The sequence below is a fragment of the Sphaeramia orbicularis genome, chromosome 24, assembly GCF_902148855.1.
Source record: "Sphaeramia orbicularis chromosome 24, fSphaOr1.1, whole genome shotgun sequence".
NCBI classification, from domain to species: domain Eukaryota; kingdom Metazoa; phylum Chordata; class Actinopteri; order Kurtiformes; family Apogonidae; genus Sphaeramia; species Sphaeramia orbicularis.
The window spans coordinates 17,197,646-17,221,909 of NC_043979.1; the positions used below are offsets into that span (position 1 = coordinate 17,197,646).

The following is a 24,264-nucleotide window of genomic DNA, read 5'->3' on the forward strand; positions in this document are numbered from 1 at the left end:
AAGTATGGCTATTTTTCATGTCGAAAGATGACACCAGGGCCACTTGTAACACTTGCAAAGCTTCCACCCCCTGTCTGTCACTGGCATGTGCCCCCTTAACATTCCTGATTGCCACCTCATATATGACTATTTGGAACCGGGCCAGGCGTCATCTGTTAGTATTATCTGTGCATAACATATATGTTATATTTTCTGTGCAGAGATGGAAATAGAAAGAACAGTTAATGCAAACAAACCCATTTGTATGCTTTTATTCCCTCACCCAATGAGAATCGATAAGGAATCGGATCAATAAGCAAAATTGATAATGGAATCGTTAAATACTTATCGATTCCCATCCCTAGTCCTCATTTAACATCATACATTTTTTTTCCACCAGATTGTAGTTGAGGTTAATGGGATTTCAGTCTACTGAGTTGGTAAGATAGCATTTAGGATTAGCTCGATCATGACCCCTCGCGCTCTCGTAGCTCCCACCCTCACGTCCAAATAGGGTCACCTCCAAATCCGGCTAGGTCACAAACTGCTGCCTTCAAAATAGGAGATTGGAAACCAATGGGTGACATCCCGGTTCCTCTTTTCACTGATTATATACAGTCTATCCTTATACCAACATTCCAAAGTGAGGATTTTTCCCAGGGTCCATTAAATCAGTTACTCAGTGCCTTTTTTTATCACTACTGAATATTTTTTTATTGAAAATAGATACCAAATTGTCTTTCTAGGTTTACTTTCCTCCGCCTTTATGCTAAAAGTGACTGCCAATCTGATATTTAAAACAAAAGGTTATTAAAAAAACGTCTTCCCACAGGGGCATGCTACTTGACTTCTTCTCGCATCCCTGACCCTTCACTGTGAGCCTACTTCTCTATTGCGCACAAAAGGGGTTTAATTTGACCTTGGCTAGAGAATAGAAACATACAAATACTGTGGGTATTGCACAAAAGGACTGTGAGATCAGCCCAGCGTGAAGCCTCTATTTTCCTAGACATCTCTATCTCGCACCCACATCAGAATCAGGACTAACCCCCAACCCCCCAAACACTCATACACATCACATCTCCGTCAACCCATCCACCTACCCCCCTACTGTTGCCCGGTCCTCAGTGCTCCCTTAGCCCTCTGTTCTAGCTCAATATAAGAAAACTGTCCTCCCATGCTTTCAAATGGAAATGGTGCCCAGCGCTCATCTGCCAATTTTTTATTGATGTAAGACAGAGGGGGTCCCTCGCTCTAGTTGTACTGTGCTCTTCAGGGGTTCCTGACTGGCTAACGCAGTAGTCCGGCTTCCAGCAGAGAGGCCAACAGAAAAGCAGGGAGAGGAATTGCTATGAGAGGGCCCAGTTGGTATTAGCCATAATTAGAATCAGGGTTTGGATTGCTGCTGCAGTAAGTGAAGCGACCTCAGGTGCCAAAGCGCCTTCCTAACAATGTCGGTAGATGCCTTGAGCAAGGGCTAGTACCCAGGGAGAGGAGGAGCCTGCCTTGCTTCATCACTCAGTCATTGGCCAGAGGCTAATATTTGGTGTATTTTTAAAATTTTGTTTGTCAAGAAGTGTAGTTATATTATTTTCTTCAGTTATATGAATGATGAAACTTATTTTTCCAGGGATAAGGTTTTTCTGGTCTCTGTCTACACTGATCTGAAAAGGATAAGGTCAAAGTTCAGTTTTAAGTGATGTGCTGCCTGGGTATGTTTATTTTCACAAAGTTTGTTGTGGTGCTTCTCATCAAGCTTTTGGCACAAACCAGTTCTTTATTTCATCTTTGCATCTCTCTTGTTGAGAGATTTTTTTTTACGTTGCCTATAGAAACTAAAACTTTGTTGAGTTACTCAGTGCTCATTAGTTTTGCTTAGGGCTCGACACTGAACTTTGATACTTAAAAGTATCTGAGTTTAGTACATTTTAATAGTATTTTGTCAGTCAATAATTTCAAGTTCAACATTGTAAAACTTGTATTGGGATGCTGAATGTAAATGAATCCTGTTTTTTTTTTTTTTTTTAATTTTTGTTAAGTCTTTCAAACATACAAAAATGTAAAACAAATACTGAGATGTACAGCAGAAGTATAAGATGCCACAAAACAAAAAAAAACAAAAAAAAAAAATTAAAGGGTTGCACTATGTAGTTATGTAGTCAGCACACGTTATCCAGAGTCAAGGTGCATTGTCAACTGTTCTACATAAGAAACAAAAGGATGCCATACCACATTAAACCTCCCCATTTGATCCATTCAATGTGTATCTAATCTTTTCAATTTAAGGAAAAACATGACATCACATATCCATCTGCCAAAGGGGGGGGGGGGGGGGGTTGTCATTCTTCCAGTTTAAAAGAATGAGTCGCCGTGCTAAAACAGAGGAGTTGGCTATACTATTTAATTTGGGCCTTTGTAGAGGGAGATCTTCTAATGGTACGCCAAAAAGTCCAATAAAAGGGCAGGGGTCAATGGTCAGACCTGAAATTGCTGAATACACTTCAAATATTGAAGACCGGAATGCAGTTAGACTTGAACAAATGTGAAATGAATCATATTTTTGTTGGAAATTGATATCAAAAATGTATTCCAGGAACTAGTGTCAAAGTCAAGGTATGACTTCTGGTACTGGTATTGTGAATGATACTTAAGTTTATTTTTGCTTCATTTCCAGACAGGTGTGAGGAGGTACTACCTGTGGCCGAGGCTCCAGGACCTCGCGTCCTGTCAGCAGAGGAACAGCGCCGCTTGGCCGAGCAGGAGGAGAACACACTACGCGAGCTCCGGCTATTTCTCAGGGATGTGACCAAGCGTCTGGCCACTGACAAACGTTTTAATATCTTCAGCAAGCCAGTTGACATTGAAGAGGTAAAGGGCAACAACTTACACAGGGACCCACGCACATGGTTTGACGGGAAGTTTTATGATTCACGGAATATAAAGATCCCGCTGGAACACTCTCCCTGTAACTGTGTGTTTGCGCTTTAGGTGTCAGACTACCTGGAGGTGATTCAGCAGCCCATGGACCTTTCTACTGTCATGACCAAGATTGACAAGCACCAGTACCTGACAGTCAAGGATTTCCTTGCGGACATTGATCTCATCTGCAGCAACGCTTTAGAATACAACCCGGACAAGGATCCAGGAGGTGAGTAGCAAAATTAAACAGTTATACCCTTTTAATGTTTATATGCGTTTTTGAAATGCGGTACATAAATGCACATGGAATTTTTCCCTAGGGATTAATAAAGTTAATCTGTGTCTGTATGGTGTGTACACAATGCATAAAATGAATTCATATGCTCATTGTTTACAGATATGCACTCACGGCAAGCTTACAGGATATAAACAACACAGTAATCGGCTTCCTACTGGAAAAAATATTGTTTGTGCTAATTCATGCTAAAGAAATCACAGAGCTGTAGATGAAGCCTTTTGATAAGAATATAAGTGAATTTCTACAAATGTTGGAGAAATCTTTTAACTAATCCCTAAAATCTCTGGGGTTCAGTGTGTAGTAATCTTTGTATTACCCATTGAACTTTATCTTTTTCAGCGGCTTTGGATAGTCCCTGGATGGCACGCCAACACTGGACTGTTAAGTAGTTTGAGTAGTTCTTATATGTTGTATTACATGACGCTTCTTAGTTTGAGCTGAAAGTAATTAGATTTAACACTTAATGACTTTTGAAAGGTGCATCCAGTCTGTAAAAATAACACAGCCTCAGAATAGTTTTGTTCAGCTTGGAAATTCAAAGGAAATAAAAGTGCACACGGCCATGGCTGAAAATAGAATTTCCACAGTGTAATTCATACTGTGTAGCTGAAGAGGGCTGCGTGTGCATGAAATTTTAATTGTTTCTCTTGCCTTGCAATTCAAACTGGCCATGTTCATCCTCTCAACACCTTTTCAAAGTCAACTATGGCCTTCATGATCAGTGCTGCAAAACCCTTAAATGCACTCGAACAAACCAGTAAGGGATAGAACTGTGTATATGCCCATGAAAAGACATGATTACATAGGTATGTATAGTAATATATCAAGCACATTCAATACAGGTGAACGAAGAATAAATTGCTCAATTGTGTTTCTACTATCTAAACTAAATGCTGCAATAAAGTAGACCTACTTCAAACCACGCAACTCATGTGACCAGTTTAATTTGTGCCTTGTGCGTTTAGCTGCTTCAATTCCCTTGCAGCCGAATAGCTGCCTGCTACTAATGGGAGGCAATTCTTTGCTAGCCCAAATGAATAAATCATATCTCTCTTTGCAGGCGAGGGTCTGGGTCATTTGTTGGAATGCAGGGTCTACAAATGATACACTAAAGGGGGAAAAATGCAATTAGGCAGTTTAATAAAGAAGACTAACGAACCCTCTTGCCTGCTCACCCACTGCCTGGCCCAGGGAATATGGTCCAGGCCCTGTACAATTATGCTGCCTGGGAAGTTTTAGACCTGCTCACCGTACAGGGAAAACCTCATTATCCCTCACTGGTTGGCATCCAACTGTCCTTCATGCGATCTTTATCATTCGGTCCACCATGTACATCCCGTATATCATGCAGCCCTCCCTGTATTTGTCTCCACACATTACTTAATAATTAATTTATGTAGACAAAGGTCTGTATCTCTCACTTTGGCTCAGTGGTACAAATGCTTAATTGCTTAAGGGCAATAGTAATAACAGTGCTTTGACTAATACTTAAGCCCAGCAGCATTGTTGTCAAGGTGCTCCTCGGCCTATTCGAGATGGGAGGTTAGAGACGGCCTCTAAGGGTGCTGATGAGCTCTTGGTGTACCACCTGGCCTTTGACACCTCTTTCACTAACAGACAATTTTGGCCTTGGAATACACTTGTGTGTGCATGCAATCAGGCAAACTGTGTCAGCAGTAAAATGCACACAGACACACACACACACACAAATTGTCTCCATTGCAATTAGGCAGCCGTTCTCCAATTAGACAAAGGAAGCTGGCAGATTGTGACCCCTCTGCCACTGTCTGCCTGAACTGTTCTCCCTCTGCCTGCAGTAATGAGAGATGGACTGTTTACAGTGGCTATGCTTTAGTTGCCTCTTCAGCTCAGTCTTTATTTTCCCTCCACGGACACAGGAGCTGGGAAAAAGACGGATTTAATGATGCTATGGGAAAGAGCTACTAAGGTGTAAGGAGCATCCGTGTCTATCCATATAAGCAGACATTTGAAAATATGAGTGTACGTACTATATGTGTGTTTGCTTACACATTCGTCTTCAATGGTTGAAATGATGATTTCCTTGGTTGTGTGTTGTGTCTGCTAACATTTCTCACCAAAGCCAGCTCTGTCTTTTACTTGCACTGTGGGAAAATGCTACAATCTGTTTCTCACGCATACGGTTGAACGGAGTGGGCCGGCTATTGAGTCTTTCTTTCATACATGAACGATGTGAAGAACATGCACATCAAAATGAAAAGCACAGGCCTTTCTGGTTGTGAGAAAAAGACAACAGTATCATGAAATGTATTTATATTTATATACATATGTATGGCATTTATGAAATGCTATGTTGCCAAGGATGTGTCCTTGAACCTACATGAAAAATTACATTTTTGTGTCTTTATTATTATTTTTTTTCTTTCTCAGACAAGGTGATCAGGCACCGAGCATGCAGTTTAAAGGACACAGCCCATGCTATATTTGCCTCTGAGCTGGACCCTGAGTTTGACCGAATGTGTGAAGAGATCAAAGAGGCACGGAAAAAGGGAGGTAAGATAGTCGTTCTTATCAGAGCAGGGAAACTTGGAAAGAATGTTTTAAAGCCTTCATTAAATGTATTCTCAGTACTTGTTGGAAGCCTAAATTAAAGTTCATCTATGTAACTGTGCACATGGGAAAGGCTTATTAAAAATGTAATCTCTCCTGAAGAATCCTAAAAACCTCCATTCCAATTGTATCATTAATTAGCACTTTTTGGCACCTACACAAACAACCTTCTACGCAGGTATTTACAGGCTAAAGTGTTATTTCTTGTTATTTAATTACCTAGAATAATCAGTTTGAGCTACTCCATATGCCCTGCTTTATCCCTTTCTCAGTTTTACAGACAGGCTCGATAGGTTATTTCAAAGAATAGAATTTGACTTTTAGAGGGGCAAAATCTGTAGCAGCACTTGATAGAGCAGTCAGTTTTTTTTAGTGCACAGTATGTGGTGTAGAAAGGAGTGGTGCCCGAGGCTTTGCTGTTCCAGACACTACCTTCTGTGCTCACTGTCTGCCCGGTACTCTGCATCCGTACACTTCCCAAACAGCCCCAAGCACTGCCAAGTGGACCTTCGATAAATCTGAATTAGACTTACACACGTAGTATATACACTGTAGTTAAGTTATACCAGTTATACACATAGTCATTGAGCCTCTTTACACGACCATAAAAGTTAGATAACTGGAAGTAATCGGATAATTGTAGTAATCAGATCTAACATGTTTACATGCACATATATATATAAAAGGAGGGATATTTTTCTCTTTTTAAATGGAATTTTATGGCATTTTAAAACCTTTTCCTGTGGTCTACATAAACTGTAAATGCTATGCTTGGGTCTGAATTCTTCATTAGTTCAACTCCACAGGTACATTTTTAACCCTATTTCTCAGTAATGACATGAGAAAGGTCATTTTGAGCGCTGGTCCTTTAAATGCAAATGAGCCACTTCACGCTCCACCCCCTCCAGGTTGTTGGCTATGCTGCTCTGTCCGATACAACCAACAACTGAACATTTTAGGTAATTGGCTGGAAGTTTGAACATATTTTCAGTATGGACTACAACCGCTGCTGCTGACAAATAATTATGGCGTACTCCGACAAATGTTTGTCAGAAGCCTTGACCTTATATGTCCAAATGTTGTGATGTAACTAGTTTTAGATGTAACAAATTAAGCAGGAATTAAAACAGGTTGTAGAAATCCACTCAATTTTTGCCAAAATGAATATAAAGATAGCTTTGTAGCATCTGGAGGGTTCAAATTCAAACTTTTTGAACTATTAGGGTTCTCAAATACACAAATAAATGTACCAAAAACTAATAAAAGTGGGTTTAGCAAAATATGACCCCTTTTACGAAATGTGATAGTCGAAAAACCCTGGTTTAGATGCTCCAGTCCATTATGGGATTTCTTTCGGAGTACATACATACATAGTGATAGTAGACTAAACCTTCTTGTTGTGTTCTGCTCACGTTTGTCTACGTAACTTCCGTTTTCTTCAATTTTAATTGTTTTTACACATGTGCAGTTATAAAGTAATTAAATAAAACAGATTAACCGGTATACATGTAGGAAGACATCGGAGTGTCGGTGAGAAATCCAGGTGTGTAATTCCACTTTCTCATAGTCCGATTACTGCTGTTTTCTGATAAAGCATATCAGAATACATGATCACTTGAAAAATCTTGAGAACTCCAGAAACTGGATAATGATCGGAGTATTGGTATGCATGTAAACAGGCTCATTGATATGAAGGGTGTAACTGATTGAATTTTATTTGTAGAGCCCAATATCACAACAAGGTCGCCTCACAGGGCTTTAGAGAATTTGTTGAATATGAAAAGAAGCAACAGTCGATGAAGCAAATGGATTAATGTACTGGGCATCCCCCATCCTAAAACCCTCTTTCTCGGCAAGGAAAAACTCAAAAAACCCAGTGGGGAAAGAGAAACCTCAGGGAGAACCACAGTGAAGGAGAGATCCACTCCTATGGACAGACAGGCTGTAGATGTAACCAGGACTGACGGACATCCATCACTGATCATGACTATTCATTTGGAAATCACTGCCAGGTCTTGGTTCCGCCAAGACGACCGCAGGAATGTCTATAGACCACTAGCACATAATAAACAAAATATTGAGCCCTTCCCCCCTGTAGATTGTTCCTGCCCTATCAGTTTGATCTATAAAGAGGATTATTTCAAGATAAAGTACTGTGTAAAAAAAAAAATAAAAAAAATCACAATGTTTTCAGTTTCTCTGCCAGTTAGGTAATGTTATTGTTTGTCTTTGTTTGTATGTCAGAGGGATTATGCAAAAAAACAGATTTTCATTAAATTTATTGGGGAGGTCATGGGCCAGGGACAAACATGTTTGATTTTGGAGAACTTCCAGCAAAGGAATTTTTATTCTAATTTTTAGCGTTCAAAGTTTGATTGAATTACAGGACTATGGGGCATTGGTGCATCAAAGTGCCCTCCTTTTTTATTTAAACTATTATCCTATTCTGTTCCTTCCTGCACTTAGTTTTTGAATTTATTCCATCTCCATCCAGGCAAACATTACAGACTCTGGTATGTCCTTGTTTTTTGGCTAAGTTTTCTGAGATCTCTCTAAGATCATTAGCCTATTGAGAGAAATGCACAAGAAGACCTGATTTCTCCTTTAAAACATTATCCACCGAGAGCACAGCCCAACCCCCTGAGGGCCCGTTGACTCCTGACTCAAGCCACAGAGTCTTGACTCCTCCATGTCAAACAGGAAACTTATCAAAGAGGAAGCAATTTTCAGAAGTCACTCAGCTGCTTTTGATTTTCTCTTTTCGCAACTAAAAGAACAGGATGCAAAATGAATATTGCAGAGGCAGAAGTCAACTGCCTGAGAGGAGGAACACAGCAGTGTAAATATTTCATCTTCTAGTCAAGGTCCTGCTATAAAGCTGTCAATTAGCCCAGTAGTGCCTGATGTCCACTTGTAACAGTGTTCCACAGAGAGGGAATTTTCCCCTCCTGATAAGATAAAAGAAACCCATGAAAATTTGTCAAAAAGCTTAAATATCATTTGAAGTCAGAGTGTAACGTCTTTTTTTGGAGATTGTATTCCTCGATGCTCTACTCCTATTTTTTCAGTTCTGTCACACTTAACGTTACGCTTTCCAAACTTGAGTTTGGGTCTCAAAATGGGCAATGCACCCATTTTTTATTGGGTCCCCCACTGTTGTTGTGTGCAGGGCTCTCTTTCTTTTGTACAACTGGAGCTCGAAAACATAACCGACCTCTAGATGAGGTAACACTGGTTGAAACGTATATGATTCCCTCAGTCTTGATTTGTGTGGCTCAGAATCAGCTTTACTGTCATTCAATCAATAGCAAACGACGGAACAAAATATAGTTACCCAGGTCTCTGCATTTGTAGCATGAGAAAAGATAAAAGGATAAAATACAAAGTAAAATATATAAAAGCTAAATAGAATAGAATAAAAACTACCATAAAATGCTCCAAAAAAACAAAAAAAAACCCAAATTTCTAAATATGTACAAAATTACACAGTATACAGTAACAATGGATAAGGATGAACTGAAAAGCTGATGAGGAGCTGACAAATGTTTGTGTCAACAAAGCAATTTGAAGCTTTGAGGAGGGGGCTAAATGTGCTCTGGGGGAGTCGTGTTCAATAAAACAAATAAAAACTGGACAGACTTACGGAACGCACTATTTTGACAATGTAAATGTAAATCGATCACGTGACTACTGTACAGTTTAGTTGGCACTAGTTCATACATTCCTTCTACAACTCATTCCGACCAAATTTCTTTTTTGATTCTTGAGCTGAAAAAGTTTGGGAACTCCTGACTTAGCAGTGACTGTTCTGTGTAATCAAACACTCATTTAATCTGACAGACATCAGATCATATGTAGATGTCAATAGATATCACCATATAGCCCATTTTATTTCAACCAAAAAAATAGCATGAAATAAATTAATGTAAAATCAGGGAAGGAAGGAACAGTTTATCGGATATTGACCCATGCTGTGTATTTTACACACTAAAATGTAACCCCCTTTTATGTTTGTAATATTTTTTTGACATGAGACTTAACATGATTCTGTCACTGGTGATACCAGAGGTTAGTGGTGTTTATAAATTATGTTGTAGACCAGTCATTATAGCAAACTACAGAATAGACCGAATATATCCCCTACAAGTTTCTTTTTTTTTGTCTTTATCTTTGCTGGTTCTACCCCGGTTCAGTGTCACATTCACTCTCCTTCATGTTTTTTTTTTTTTTTAATTTCCTGCCTGCATTTTTGCTGTGTGAATGAAGACCAAACACGAACCAAATAATGAAAAGGCTTGCCAGAAAGAGTGTGAATGAAATAACCAGTAACACATGATGAAATGATAGATTTTCAATCATCAGATGTTATATCTATATCGTAATACTGCAAAGTCTCAGAGTGCCTGTGTGTGTGTATCTGCACAGTTCTGAGAAATTCTGATGTTTTTAACTGTCCAGTTTGATACCTATAGTTGAGGAATAGTCTCATCTCCACGTTAAATATCTCAGCAAGTTGATATGACCAATTTTTTTTGGGAGATATTAGTCATTTTTGGAATACAATAGCCTTACAATCACGTTGCTTGGTTGACCGGAAGCGCAGTACTACACTGCATGACGGGACAGGAAGTTAAAAACAAGAACGATGCATTTACTAACTTCAGTCCCTAGATATTGGTATTAATATGCATGCTAGTACTATCATATTACACAGCCCTACTTGTAGGTATTAACATTTATTAGACAAGGACACAGATGAACGTATTGCTTAGCGCTGCCTAAGAGAATACTTGGTCTCTGTACTGTTTTCATTACAGGTTTACAGATACCCTAATAGATTATGTCGTAAAACCTGTGAACCTTTAAAAAAAACTTTGAATTAATCAGAAACTGGTGAACTGCTGATCTGAACATAAATCCAATTAGTGAATACTTAAATAAAGCTGGATTAAATCAATTAGCCTGTAAATCTGAAACTGAACATCAACCCAGCTGTAACCAACAGGTGATTCTGGGTGTGATGTTTTAACTCTTCTTCCTCCTTAAAGTCTATAATTCCTAATATTTAGCATGTGCCACCATCTCAGCTGAGTGCTAATAGTAGTAGTTTGTAAAACGTCTTATTGGACAGGTTTGATCAGGCCAGTCGATCACACAGTACACAAACAAACACAAAAACATGCACACTAACCGGCTCCGTCCCGACATCATGTTTCAGGAGCACCTTCACACACATACGATTGCACATGCACACACCAAAAGTATTGTCTGTTGTCAGTAACTGATCCTCTGTGGGATGTGCAGACCTCCAGACGCCGGCTCAGCTGACGGCAGCTCCAGGCGCCGTGGCAACCAGAAAGCACCACCCTGCAGGAGAAGAGCAGGCCAGGAGCAGCACTCAGGGCGAGGCCCCTGAAAAACAGTGCACCACTAGTGAGTACTCCAGCACCGTCTCTTTTTCATTACACCCCAGTATCATTTGCCTCCACCAAATTTGAGCAGAGCTACAGTTTGATCGTGCCTCTATTTACGTCACGTGTGCTCTAAACTCACCTTTTGATCACATTGTATGTGTTTTGACAGTAGTGCCGAGTTCATTATTGGGACAGGAAACACACGCTGGTAAATAATAGCTCTGATAGACATATCAGGCACAGTGGTGAAAAGTTAGAATACAGCAGTAATAAATTTAATTGATACAGAATGATCAGATAGGAACAGATGCCTTTTTGGAGAAAAAAAGCATTGTGGCTTACATCTCTGGATTAAGTGGAAGAAAATATTTAAACAACATTTCTGTTTCACTCATACACTGTCAAACTTTGAACCTCGTTTTTGAGATGTGTTTTTTCTGTCTCAAAGCAGCAAGCAGCTGTGTTGTATTATAACCATAAACCAGATGTATGTGATGCCACACACCTGCCTGGTACACACACAGATACATAGATTTCTCAGCAGTGGAGAAGCAACACAGTAAGCAGCCTCATTAGTGAGGCTGCTCTCTCCTAACTACTCAGAACATGACCACGCCACAGAGCAATTACATGCCCACCTGTGGCAAACGGCAGGTGCCTTAGGGGTGAAGGGAGGGCTACGGATGGGTAGGGGGCAGACTAATGAGGCTGTTACCTGGATGAATGAGAAGCCAGTTTTACATGTAATTCAAGAAATGCCCTATAGCTTCCAGCTGGAAAACTGTGAAATGAGCTAAAAGAGTCATCATGAGATACAGTGGATCAACTTTTTCTTCTTCAGGAAAAAATATAACATTTCTCATCCAAAGCCAGTAAACTCAGGAACATAATAATAGTCCATCTGTTGAGCCAGAAGTTAGTGCAGGGTGTTACACTGGATGAACTGGTGTTCTGCTTTTAATGTGCTGTACAGTGTGCATCTGTTTATTTTGAATCCCGGTCTTCCCTGTGTTGCAGTTTGCTCAATTAAAACTGTTTACATTCTGGACACATTCGTAAACAGTATTGTTATGAGAAGTCAAGCAAAAACAGCCTTCATTATAAAGGTGATGAAAGTAAAATGTTTTAATATTATATCGACCTCCAATAGTAGAATAAGTCACAAACATTTATAAAGTCACATAAAAATAGAGTCAAACTGCCAGAATCTTGAAAAATACCTCAATTGAATTTTTCCCTGGATGCATGTAGTACAGTGGTCTAACACAAGGTGGTGCTTGTCTCTCATGAGAGCGTCCCTAATGGAACCCCTGCTGTGTGAGCAAACCATTCCTTTTCCTGGGGAGATGGACTCCTCTTGAGAGATGAGGGCCCCTGTTGGCGATCATAAATACAGTGCGGCTCTGGACTCTGTATGTCCTCAGCTCAGTGCAATTCATCACGTCTTTCACTGCTAGGCCACAAAAAGATGCTTAATTGTACGGAGGCAATGTTTAAAATTAATGGAAGCATTTTCCCCAAAATAATTTAGGCCAGGATACTCGTAGAACTTCCATGGGACAAAACAAGTGGCTTGATTTTTCACCTCACAGCAAAGACTGGGGCTCAAATCTGTGCTTTCTATCATTGTTTTCAGATTTTTTACTGTAGTCATGTTTATTAGGCACCTCTGAAGATGACCTACATATATGTTAATCTACTTTTATTTGTCAACCATGTGGTGGACCTTTGTTTTTGTATGTTGATTCTTAAACATCTGGCGCAAGAAAGCCTACTATAGTTGAATGAATAGAGCTATAATTAAGTTATTCTTTGTAATTCTGAATCTATTACTCATTTAATCGTAAGGTAACATAACATTTATTTGATAAGCTTAACAATCAAGTATTAATAAAGGCTTACAACTTTAAAAAAATCTAAATATTAATAACCACCTAGTCCTTATATGATTCAGTATATAAATAAACCTGAATCTCATTTTCCTCTCACACCCAGGTCAGACATCACATGTGCATATGATACAGGTCTACTAAATGAATCATGTTCACCTCCAGCGGCCCCATTCCTATAAGGCAGCTATCATCCTGCTAGCAGAAGCTCCAATTTACACGAGCTGAATTACATTAAATATTTCATGTATTAAAGTTTTCACCTCTCTTCAGTGACTCTCCACATGCATGCCCCTTCTCCCATCATCCTCGGTGTATGCAAGCTTTCACTTTTCTTTTCAGAAAGCGAGTCTGTTAAAAGGCATCACTGCGTCTGATTGGAGTATGGGGCATGCATATGCTTCTTTTAGCTACAGTCTTTATCTGAAAACCCAAATGTCACAGATGCGGACCACCAATTTAGAGGCTCCTGGGAGAGTCGTTATCAGCCTCCACCAGAGGCTTAATTAATTAGGCTAACTCAGGTGATTAATTTGTGACATCGGCATTCCAGTTCTCACCTGGAGCACCTCAGCACGGCAGCTATTAGGCTAATTGATCAGTTATGTCACGAGATATAACACAGCTTCACAACCAAAGCATGAGTGCAGGAGGGGATGACAATTTTTGTGCCATTACTGAAGCAATACTCTGTTGAAGAAATCAGATGCGCTGCAGCCAGGTCATTTTAGGGTTGTTGCCATTCCCCTCTGCCTCTGTGGAGGGTTAGGACACTTGAAGGTTAAAGTTATCCTAGATCATTACCTGCAGGGGGGAAATCCTATCTGGGGCTGTTTTGGTATCTGTGGTTCCATAGTGTTCTTTTATCTGGGCCAGCTCTCTCTCTCCTCCCATCCCTCAATTCCATGTGCCTAGAGCCGCGAATTGTCTGTGACATTCAGATATAACCGAGAGTGGTGGCAGGGATGAAATGCACTGTTTGTAACTGTGGAGAAAGTCCCGCAAAAGGCTATTTGAAGGCTAAAGATATTTCTGAATCAGGTGTTAAAAGCAGTGGCCGCAAATAAGCCTGGTTGAGATTTAGATGGCTGGGCCAGCTGCCACAGCTGCCAGGTCAATCAGGGATTGGAAGGTAGGAGACCTTAATGCACAAGAAAACAGGAAGAAGGATGTGGTTTCCATTAGACTGCACGGACAGCTCTGTCATGGTTTCACCGCTCACTCTCACTCATGGTCCATGTCTCAACCCCCCACCCCCACCCCCTTTCTGTTTTCCACTGCATCCCAGCAGAAACACAAACCCTAAGGCCCATTACCTGGGCCACAGACCTGGGTTCATTTGTAGTGCATCACCACTAGGATTTGGTTCATATACAGTGTCTTCCTTTCATTTATAATTAAGTCCCCTCTCAGTTGTTCTATGTCACTCAGACACAGGCAACAAAATCAGATGCCCGTTTCTCACAGCCAGTTAGAAGGACAGCACACACTATAGCTTGCTCAAGTAAACATGAGTCTGATAATTATTTTGTTTTTCCATGGTGAGACATCTAGCTGTTGAACTGCTGCTAAACAGAAGAATGTTGCAGGCCCCACATAATGTGTCCTCCACATCACTGAATAGCACGCCCAAGGCAACAAACACACACAATAGCCACAGTCTGTATTCATGTAGATGGAACACTGCTGTGTCTTGTCGATGCCCTACCTTATATTTCACATTAACAGTAAAAAAGAACCTATTCTCCGCATTGCAAATGTCAATCCATTATAAGACCTTGATAGGATATAGAAGGCATAATAAACACTGCTGCTTCCTTTTTTTTTTTTTTTACCTCTGGGAAAGTAGTTACTGTATGAAAAGATGGCCTGGATTTTTGCTCAGGACAAAAGGACATCAGGCGCATGGCCTGTGATTGCCACAGTGCACATGAAATTAGGTTAATAGGATAGCTATGGGTTTTTGAAACAAAGCTACGTTGAAGCCAGTTCTAATAGTATTTTAATCAGGGTCTTGAAATGGTTTGTAAACTGTTTATAAGAACTAACTGGATCATGAAAATCATAAGTAGCAGTTAAACTTTGTTTCCCATACTGGTTGGCATCCATCAAGCCTCCTAAATATTCCTTTACTTCCAGCAGCTACCAGCCAATATTGCCATAGTTGCTTCTGCAATGTGTCATTCTTGCTGCGCTGTATTCAACAGAATGAGTGAATCGAGAAGAAGTGACATCTAGACTCGCATGTGGACATTCTATAGCACAGAACAAGCTGTGCTTTCAATTCGAGTGACCTGTGAAAACTCTCAAACTCCTGGAAGGTTAAAAGTAACACTTTCTTTCTTTTCTGTTTTTCCTTGTTTATTTTTTCTCTTCATTTATTTAAAATGCTTTCAACTTGGTTTCCTGTAAGTGTAACATTTTTACTCCAGGAAATAAAAATGGACAAGAAAATACCATCAGATTTCTTATAGTCAAGACATAAAAATGACAGAAGTTACACAGTTAATTCTGTGTACAGTCTTATTGTATGGAGTATCATTATATAAAAGTTCTTTTTCATAGACACTGTATAAAGATTAAAGGTATAACATTCTAGTGGTCAGCAGCAGGAATGAAAACATCTGGGCCTAAACTGAGATGTCAGTGTGAGTATTGACATTTTTTTAACTGGCCACTTGATTCCCCAAGCTGCTTTTTGCTACTAGTCACACACAATATTGAGTTGCACACTCTGACACCCTGTGGCACTTCACTAATAAAATCCAAGGAAAGCATGCAAAGCCCTAGGCGAATAAGTGCTGAGCGTAAGCTGCCATTTTGTGGGCACAGATGCCTCTTGGATCATTGTGGCACCAAGCGTGAAATGAATGTAAAATTATCCATGATGCCTCTTGCTTCTACTTATTGTTTTAGGGTGTAGATGAGCTGACATCAGTGTTGATGTCTCTGAAGAGTTATTTTATTTGTGCATTTTTTTTTTTTCTCTTTTTCACCATAAGCTCGTCACCATGCATAGGTGTGCTAAGTATCCCCAGTTGACTTCAGTAAATGGTGGTATTTCCCCTTTTCATTTCTGTACAATGTAAATAAGTACATATAATGTTTTTGTAAACAGCTTACATTTCTGCCTGGGAGAATGAGCCCGGAGAGTTGCACTGGAATGATTGAGCGTTGCTGCTCATTGCCTCTGTGCATGCCCAATGAGTACAAGCTGTGCCGCCCAAGGATGTGAAGGAAGAGAGAGGTGACGTGAAGAGAGTGAACAAGTGAGGGAGGCATTTGAATTTCACACAGTTAAAATTCCCACAATGCTCAAGTATGATAACATATGACAACTGCCTTATAGGAGGTTTGGCAAAGTGTCATATAACAGTTCCAGGATTATGGCTGGAATGAGATGTAAAACACTTCCAGTACCATGATTTTTGTATTGAGTAGGTTTCTGTAAGTTGTGTTTTTAAATTTTTTTTATTTGAATCTGTGCGTTACGCATCCCTGGCTTGATAATGAGAACCACAGCTGCAGGCTTGCATTTTTCTTTTTTTTTTTTCAAGAGGGATTTCTGTCCATTCTGTTCCATCTTTATAAATGCTATATATCAGGAACGCCTTAAAGGAATTTCTTCAACTTTGAAATTTTTTTTCGCAAATCAGACATGTCAAGATGCTCAATACTAGGTGTGTTTCTTAGCAAGAATCTGGTGATATGATACAAATCGCAATACTAGATCACAACATAATATATCACGATACTGTCAACAAGACAATATTTTTTTGTTTGTTTTGTTTCGTTTCTTTTCCAAGAAATAATCTTTTAAAAAATTACACCAGAAATACTAAACAGATTTTTATTTGATCACAACAGGATCTAATGCTATATCACAAAATTTTCCCCTGTTAAAACTTACATTTTTTTACAGATAGTTTTAACTTCTTGCTTTACCAGTACAAAAAAATAGTTTTAGATCTCCAAAAAAATATTTGCAGAGAAGAAAAGAAAAATGAACCCCCACCATGTTTGTATTTGAATAAAGACCTAAAAATAGTGACACAGTATCATGAAATGAAAAATCATGGAACCAATATTTTCTTACACCCCTACTCCGACTAAAAACTCTTATGTAATTCCTTCAAAGTCTTCTACATATATCAAGAGGCTGCACGAACATGGATGAAAACTCATTAGCTGCGCCCTACTGTACAACCATGAAGCAGTAATTTAAATTTTTTATTTTTCTGTTGTTGAGGATAGATGAAACTCAACAAGCTTCTTACTGTGTCCAAATACCTGAATCTTTTCTTATTGACCTGTTAATTAGATGGCTGCATTTCATTGTTTTGAAATGGCCAGATATAACATCATCAGTCACAAATCAGTCGTCCATCGTGGAAGACAGGTCTTACATTTTCACACAGACCGGCTGGAATGCCATTTCAATTAAATTGGATCTAGTGCTGTGTTTTTTATGATAAAGGGTGTCACTGTTTTTTTTTTCTCCCCTCAATTACTCTCCACCCCTAAAGCGCAGCCCAGTGTCTCAGCATTAAGCCTGTACTACAAACAGAAAATTATACAGTGCCTCCCGGGCTTTTTCTCTCATTGTTTTTGCCATAGAGCAGTCGATTAGTTCATTTTGGTAAACATTAGAAGCCAGTAAATGCCAGACAGGGTAATGGGGAGTATTCACCCTCTGCCGGGTTCTGATAAGTTGTAATTGACTGGAACAGTTGCACAAACATGATACATTAGTGCTTGATTAGTTGGAATGACTTATCGATTCGTTGGTGAGGTCCAGATTGTCTTTTGGAATTTATCCACTTCTGAAACCCATCATGACTGCAAGTGAACTGGGATCTGGACTTTTTATGACATAACCACCTTCTGTATCATGGTTAGAAATTAAAGCCCATGAGGTTTTGTACTTTCATTTTCTGCTCATTTAGAACTAATTTTCTCTGACATTCTTGACAAGTTAAAGTTTTTTCACTTAACTCATAAAAACCCAGTGCTACTTTTGTGGCTGTTCCCAAATGAATTTTGCTCTATATTTACCTTAAGTGATTTATCAGCATTTATTGCAATATTAACCACCTTTATTTTGTTATTTTTAGTGAAAATTAGGTATTTTTCTATATTTAAGTTACTGATCCTGTAGAGATTCAGAGTAAATTCAAAGGTTATTATATCAGAAACAGAGAACTCTGAAGAAAAAGCAAAATAGGCCTATGTCATTAATTGAACATAAATCATGCGTCTCCATTTACATTCATTTATCAAACTCCATGAGTTTTACAGGTGAATCGATATTGTAGAACAGTGATCCTCACTGTTTTATGCACAAGAGCCACAAGTCAAGGGGGGAGCCACTTTTAAGACAATATATCAAATCACTCTCAAAAATGAGCATTTCTACACATAAAAAGGAGAAGCAACGCAGTTAATACATTTTTAGTTAAGATCATATATTCTTTACCTTAATATTGGGATGAACGGAAGTTGGCGTGCATGTCCTTAACTTTCTTTATCTTGTATTTGAAGTTTGTCATCTGTTTTTGATCTGAAATCAATCCATTTTGTGTCCTGTGCATGTCAGGCGCTAACTATCATAAGATGCATGCTTGCGCTGCGATCTGCACTGCCAACACAAGTGAGCCGTTATCGTAAACACTGACCGGAACACGCTATGTTGCCATGTTTGACAGTTACCCCCTTTTTGAAAACAACATTAATTGAGATGAAAGGAGACATTTAATGTGGGTATTTGCGTGTTTGTTGCATAGTGTTCATTGTATATTTAGGTAGCAGAATGCAATAAAAAAAAATGTTTTGGCTGTGTTATCATATTGTTCTAAGTTACCACGTGAGCCGACAGTTAAAGCTTGACGAGCCGCATCCACACAATGAGTATGACTGTTGTAGAAGATGATGGTGTTTCTGTGTTCACTACGGAGCCTCTGAACATCCAAACGTGTCATATCTGATGACCATGAAAAGATGACAAACTGCATTTTACACCAATTATTTAAATGTATTGATAGGACTAGTGCATCAACAGGTATTAACCCATAAAAACCAACCCACACCATATCCTGATCTAAAATTTTTAAGTACTATTTTGGGTTATTGACACTTGATGCATTACACCTTGTCTTTACAAATGTGATGGTTAGTTTTCTTACGTACACATTTGACTCTACTGTCCCCGCTCATTCAGTGCAGACTTTTTAAGGACAGGCACAGTAAGCGACTCGAGTCACATTAGACCATGATGGGAATAGGAATGTGCGCAGGCTTGCTGTTTAATTACATCAAATTACTCCTAGAATGGCACTGATCCAAGCTAATAGCCACATCTCCATTAGACCCAGAGATGAGATGCATTTTGTCTTAACAGAGCTGGCCCTTTCAAGCTACCCACTCATTAAGTCATGTCATGAAAGTCAAAGGCAGTTGTGTAACTCATCAGCTCTCCGGTGCTGTAGTGAGACCTCTGCTTGTTTCATTGTTTTTCACCAGACTCTCTTCTTACTGACATGTCAGTTATTGATGGCTCCCTGTTCGTGCAGTGTTAATATGTGATAAGAGCTTTCCTTTTTCACGTCATAATCTGTGTTCTTCACCGTCATGGGCTCTGGGGTGACTATGAAACACTTTCTCCTATAGACCTTCAGTTCACGTTCTGTTTGGAAGATGGACATGACATTTTCAAGTGGGCATTATGTTTTGGAAAAATCTTTTCAATAGCTTTCTCTGAAGATTTTTTTGCCTAATAAGTGCAATATTCACCAGCTTTCCAGTCAGAGGGTTGTTGATTTACGACTTCACAACCTCGATTTTGATAAAGGATTCTGGCTCGGCACATTGTCACTTTCTCTCGCTTGCATACTCTATCAACCAAAATGCGCCTTTACCCCTCAACCCAGCCCACTTCTTGTCTCCATGCATGCTTTTTGCCGGAGGCGACAGACCTTCGCCTCAGAAGACTTTCATTCCCTGCTTTGTGCTCGAGTGCAAGTGTGTGTGTGTAGGAAGAGGAAGGGGTGTCAGGTCAGGCTGACATCTTCAGCTTTAGTCGCAGCCACTGGTGCATTTACAGCATGTATGTTTTCTATCACAACACCTCAGGAACAAGCCTAACAATCATTTATTCATACATATAGTACACCTAATGAAGAGGAAGAGCTATTTACTGGCATTGAGCATCAGAACACATAAATAACAATGGCACAAAACATACACCATAAATATACATCGGCCATTATTGAAATATACAAAGAAACATGCTGATAATGAAAGGTATGAGTACAAGCTTTGAAGGGGCTTCAACAATGTCATCAAAAGGCCACCGGTAAAATCTCGAACAGTAGAAAATGATGCAGGCTTCATCTGCCTGTTTTTGAAGAAAATAAACACGATTGTGCAAAATATATCTGACTTCTACATAGAAGTTAGACGCAGTGAATAAATTATCTTTAATTGCGCTTAATTCTGTTTCTCTGTACACTAGTATTGATGTCAGAAATGATTAAAAGGCCGGGATGTTGTGTCTGTTACTTTTTTATTTAGAGTCATTAAAGTGATTTAAAAAGGGCAAAAAAAAAAAAGAGATCTGATTCGTCAGCGTTTTAAAAAGCAAGGTGGCAGATATCTGAAACAGGGTGAGAATTGACGTGTTAATTTATCCTAAAATTAACAGTTATTTTGGCGTCTGTACTTAGATCTCCATCATGTGGCGGTCTGTCAAGGCATGTCTGACAGCTTTCATTGCACCTGAGTTTTGGGATTTTGATTTTGGCAACATACTATGATTGTACTGATATTCAAGACACAATATTTAATAAGAGCATGGGTTAAGAAAATCAGTCTACTGGAAATGTTCTTCCTCTGTTACTACTAAGGAGTCTTGTTATTGTCATAAGGTTACTAGGCAACCAGACAAGGCCTCAGAAAGTCAATGGCTTGGGTAAGAATTAATCCTCTCATGTAAGTTCCTGTACAACTATTAAAATATTAATTTCAGTTTTGTACTAACTTTTTATACGATATAGCCTTGAATCTGCACTTACTTGGAAAATGGTGTGTGTCCACTCCATATCAGTATTTTATTCTTAATGAAAGACAGTTAGATATTTCTATGAATAGCTGGTAGATCTTGTGTAAAGAGCTTCTTGCTTTATGGTATTGCAGGTATGAAAGGCCATTATGAGAGCAAAAGTAAAAAAGCGACCAAAGGAGGGAACTGAGCATAAAATGACAAAGCAATTGAATGGAGTGACTGATCTCCCTCATTTCCAAAAGCGAGAATGGGATCATTTATCGATCTGGACGTTTCATTAAGTATCAGTGTGAAGTGTCACATCAGGTGACAAACAGCTGTGGCAAAAAGCTTCTGACGGCTTTTTCTGAGCGAGACACCCCGAGGCCATTTCACCAAGACAGCCTTTCTGGCTCTTTTTCTCGAACAGTCTTTCACATGTTTTCTACCCCATCTTTGCATACTCCCTAAGGCAGCCTTCAAACCAACTCTGGCCCAGCATGAAAAAACACAGCTCTTACATTCATTTCCCTTTGGCCCCTGCATGAAGGGGTTCGAGTAAAAGAAAAGGATAGAATGTCACTCACCAAAACACAAAGTTGCCAAGGCACAACACCGGTTAAAATGCTAATTCCTGATGGATTGCCATGTAAAGCGAATGCTATTTTTCTGTTGTACACTCTACTGTGATAAAATAAAAAAGCACACATTGTCAGTGGAGATGGACTCTGAGATCTCCATTTACCTTACATATGCATGCTTCAGTTAAACTCTTTCTGAGAACCCCTATGAATTCTTGTCATTTTCCAAAACAGATGCTGAAGGCTATGTAGAAATGAAAAAGCACAGGTGGCTGTAAACTTCCTATACTAGTGTGTTCCACGTTTGTGCCAATATTCTCTGGTCCCTTTTAGACCAAAGCAGATGTTAGCTGTTAGGACACTTTTTCTTCCGTCTATGCAGATGAGAATCATACAATTGAAGCTTTATTCATTTGAAAGGAATGTTCAGACTGAGACTTTATATTTATGTTTGTTAAAGAATACCTAGATGCAATGATCTTCTTTGCTTGCAATAGTTTTAGTAATGGAATTTCTTGCTCAAGAGTGCATTCATATTTCATAATAAAAAGTAATTATTGAATTAAAAGCCTATCATTTACTTCATATCAACCCTCAGCCACTGCACATTTTCATTATGTCCAAGAGTAGCTGTGTTTTTATTGATTTCCTCTTACATCTGAAGACTAGTTCAAATGATTAATTTAGTTTTGGATATCAAGCAATTGGATTTTTTTCTCTTTGTATGGTGTTATTCACAGATCAGTGAAATGATTCTATTTAAAAAAAAATCTTAAGGGAGTTGTGCAGTTAGAGAAATATAGTTTTCAAATTCACTTTCTATGTCCTTCTGGTGTGATGGTCCTCCCCTCCAACCTACCTTATTCGAGTGCGTTTGCTGCCCTATCCGTTCTCTTTTCTCGCTCCCATTTCGACCCATCCACCTGAGCCTGGTTCTCTCTTGGGTATATTCCGCTGAAGTGCTTGCTTTCCTGGAATTTGTTGTTTTTTCTGTAAAATGTTGCAAGGTCTTAACACTATTATGTTAAGTTATTTGAGATTACTGTGCGCTCTGATTCGGCACTTTGTAAATAAAACAGAATTCTTACGCTTGGAACAGAATAATCAAAGCACCATGTCAAGTCAAATGTTCCACTGTCAATCAAATTTTTGCAGCAACTTCGTATGATGTATGCCAACAAAAAGAAAACAAAGTGTACGTCTTGATTTGAGTTACACAGGCCTATACCACTCCTCAAAAGTAAGAAAAGCAATCTTTAGTCAGTGCATCGAACAGGAGTACAGTACTAAATTATAAAACAGGACAGAACAGGTTAACTAAAAAAAAAAAACTAACTGTAAAATCTTGAAAAGGTATAAGTGTTTGTTTTTAGAATCACGGCACTACCGCCACGTCAAAGCTCCTCCCCATCAGTCGCAGGTGAAGAGAACAGGGAAGATCAATACTTCATTAATGTTACAAGATTGAGGCAGTAAGTCCAGTCGATTCCAATGAACCAGGACGATGAAAAGTAGAGTCGGACGGTGCATTGTGCAAAGTGTATCGCTCCAAAAATGAACACAAAGAAAAGTTCGAACCCGAATTAGGGTGACTTGACTCCTTAGCTGCTATTATGCTGTCATTTTTGGATTATGACAATGGGTTTCATGTATGAGACTTGAACATGCAGTGTTGTGCTATTGTTGGGCTTCAAGGAGGATTTATGCCTGAGCTGTAAATCTCAGGTGTCGCTGTCAGAACTCTTTAAAAGCTTTCATTGTTCCTCCTGTTTTTGATCTACAAAATTGTACAGGACACTGAGTTTTTCCACATGGTGTGACTTTTTGTTGTTGTGCAGTGATTCAATATTGAGAATTATTAAATAAAGAAATCAGCGAATCAGAGGTACTGATTCACTCTCCTACCCAAAGGCATTACAAGAGTGTGCTGTTGAATTGTCCATCAGTGTCACAGAATTGATTTATTTATTTAATACTTGCTGGCGCAGCAGTTGGGATACTTGTCTCCTGGGGCCATTCAGTCTCAAAAGCTTTTTTTGTCTACGTGTATATGTGTGCAACTGCCAACACATGCACAAATGCACATGCACACACTCTTCCCTATCAAGCACATGTGAAGGCAGCTTGGAATATTTTTATATTTTCAGTCGCTGCATGACTCTTATATGGCTAAGGCTCTTTTAATTATTACAAAGTGCTCTGGCTCTACCCCCCTCCCTTATTCCTCCTCTTCCCTTCTTTCATTCCCCTTCAGCATATCTCCCCTCTGTGGTTGCCTGTTCATGCTCTAACAATTTTCATGCATTATTTAAGAGCTGAGTATGATGAGTCATTTGCTGCCGCTCTGTCTCACCTTTTCCTCTCTCAGGAGGATGCTTCTTAGCTCTGGTTTTGATAGCTGACCCCAGACAGATCTCTGTATGGGCGTTATGTATTGTTTATCTTGGTCAGTGTGCATACAAAGGAGCTAAGATATTAAGTCTTAAAAGAGACGAATTATGCTTTTTAATATATTGCCTTCTTAATATTTTGTGTAATTTTTTTTCTCATGATGATG

At 39.2% G+C, this 24,264-nt stretch overlaps 1 protein-coding gene across 1 annotated transcript in view; it reads left to right on the top strand.

Moving 5' to 3' along the window:
- atad2b (ATPase family AAA domain containing 2B) overlaps positions 1-24,264 on the top strand; it is a 79,942-nt gene that overhangs the window by 24,855 nt on the left and 30,823 nt on the right. The window contains exons 21-24 of the mRNA XM_030128651.1: positions 2,654-2,847; positions 2,968-3,127; positions 5,606-5,728; positions 11,090-11,218. Of these exons, the coding sequence (XP_029984511.1) occupies positions 2,654-2,847; positions 2,968-3,127; positions 5,606-5,728; positions 11,090-11,218 (606 nt within the window). The remainder of the gene's footprint in view (positions 1-2,653; positions 2,848-2,967; positions 3,128-5,605; positions 5,729-11,089; positions 11,219-24,264) is intronic.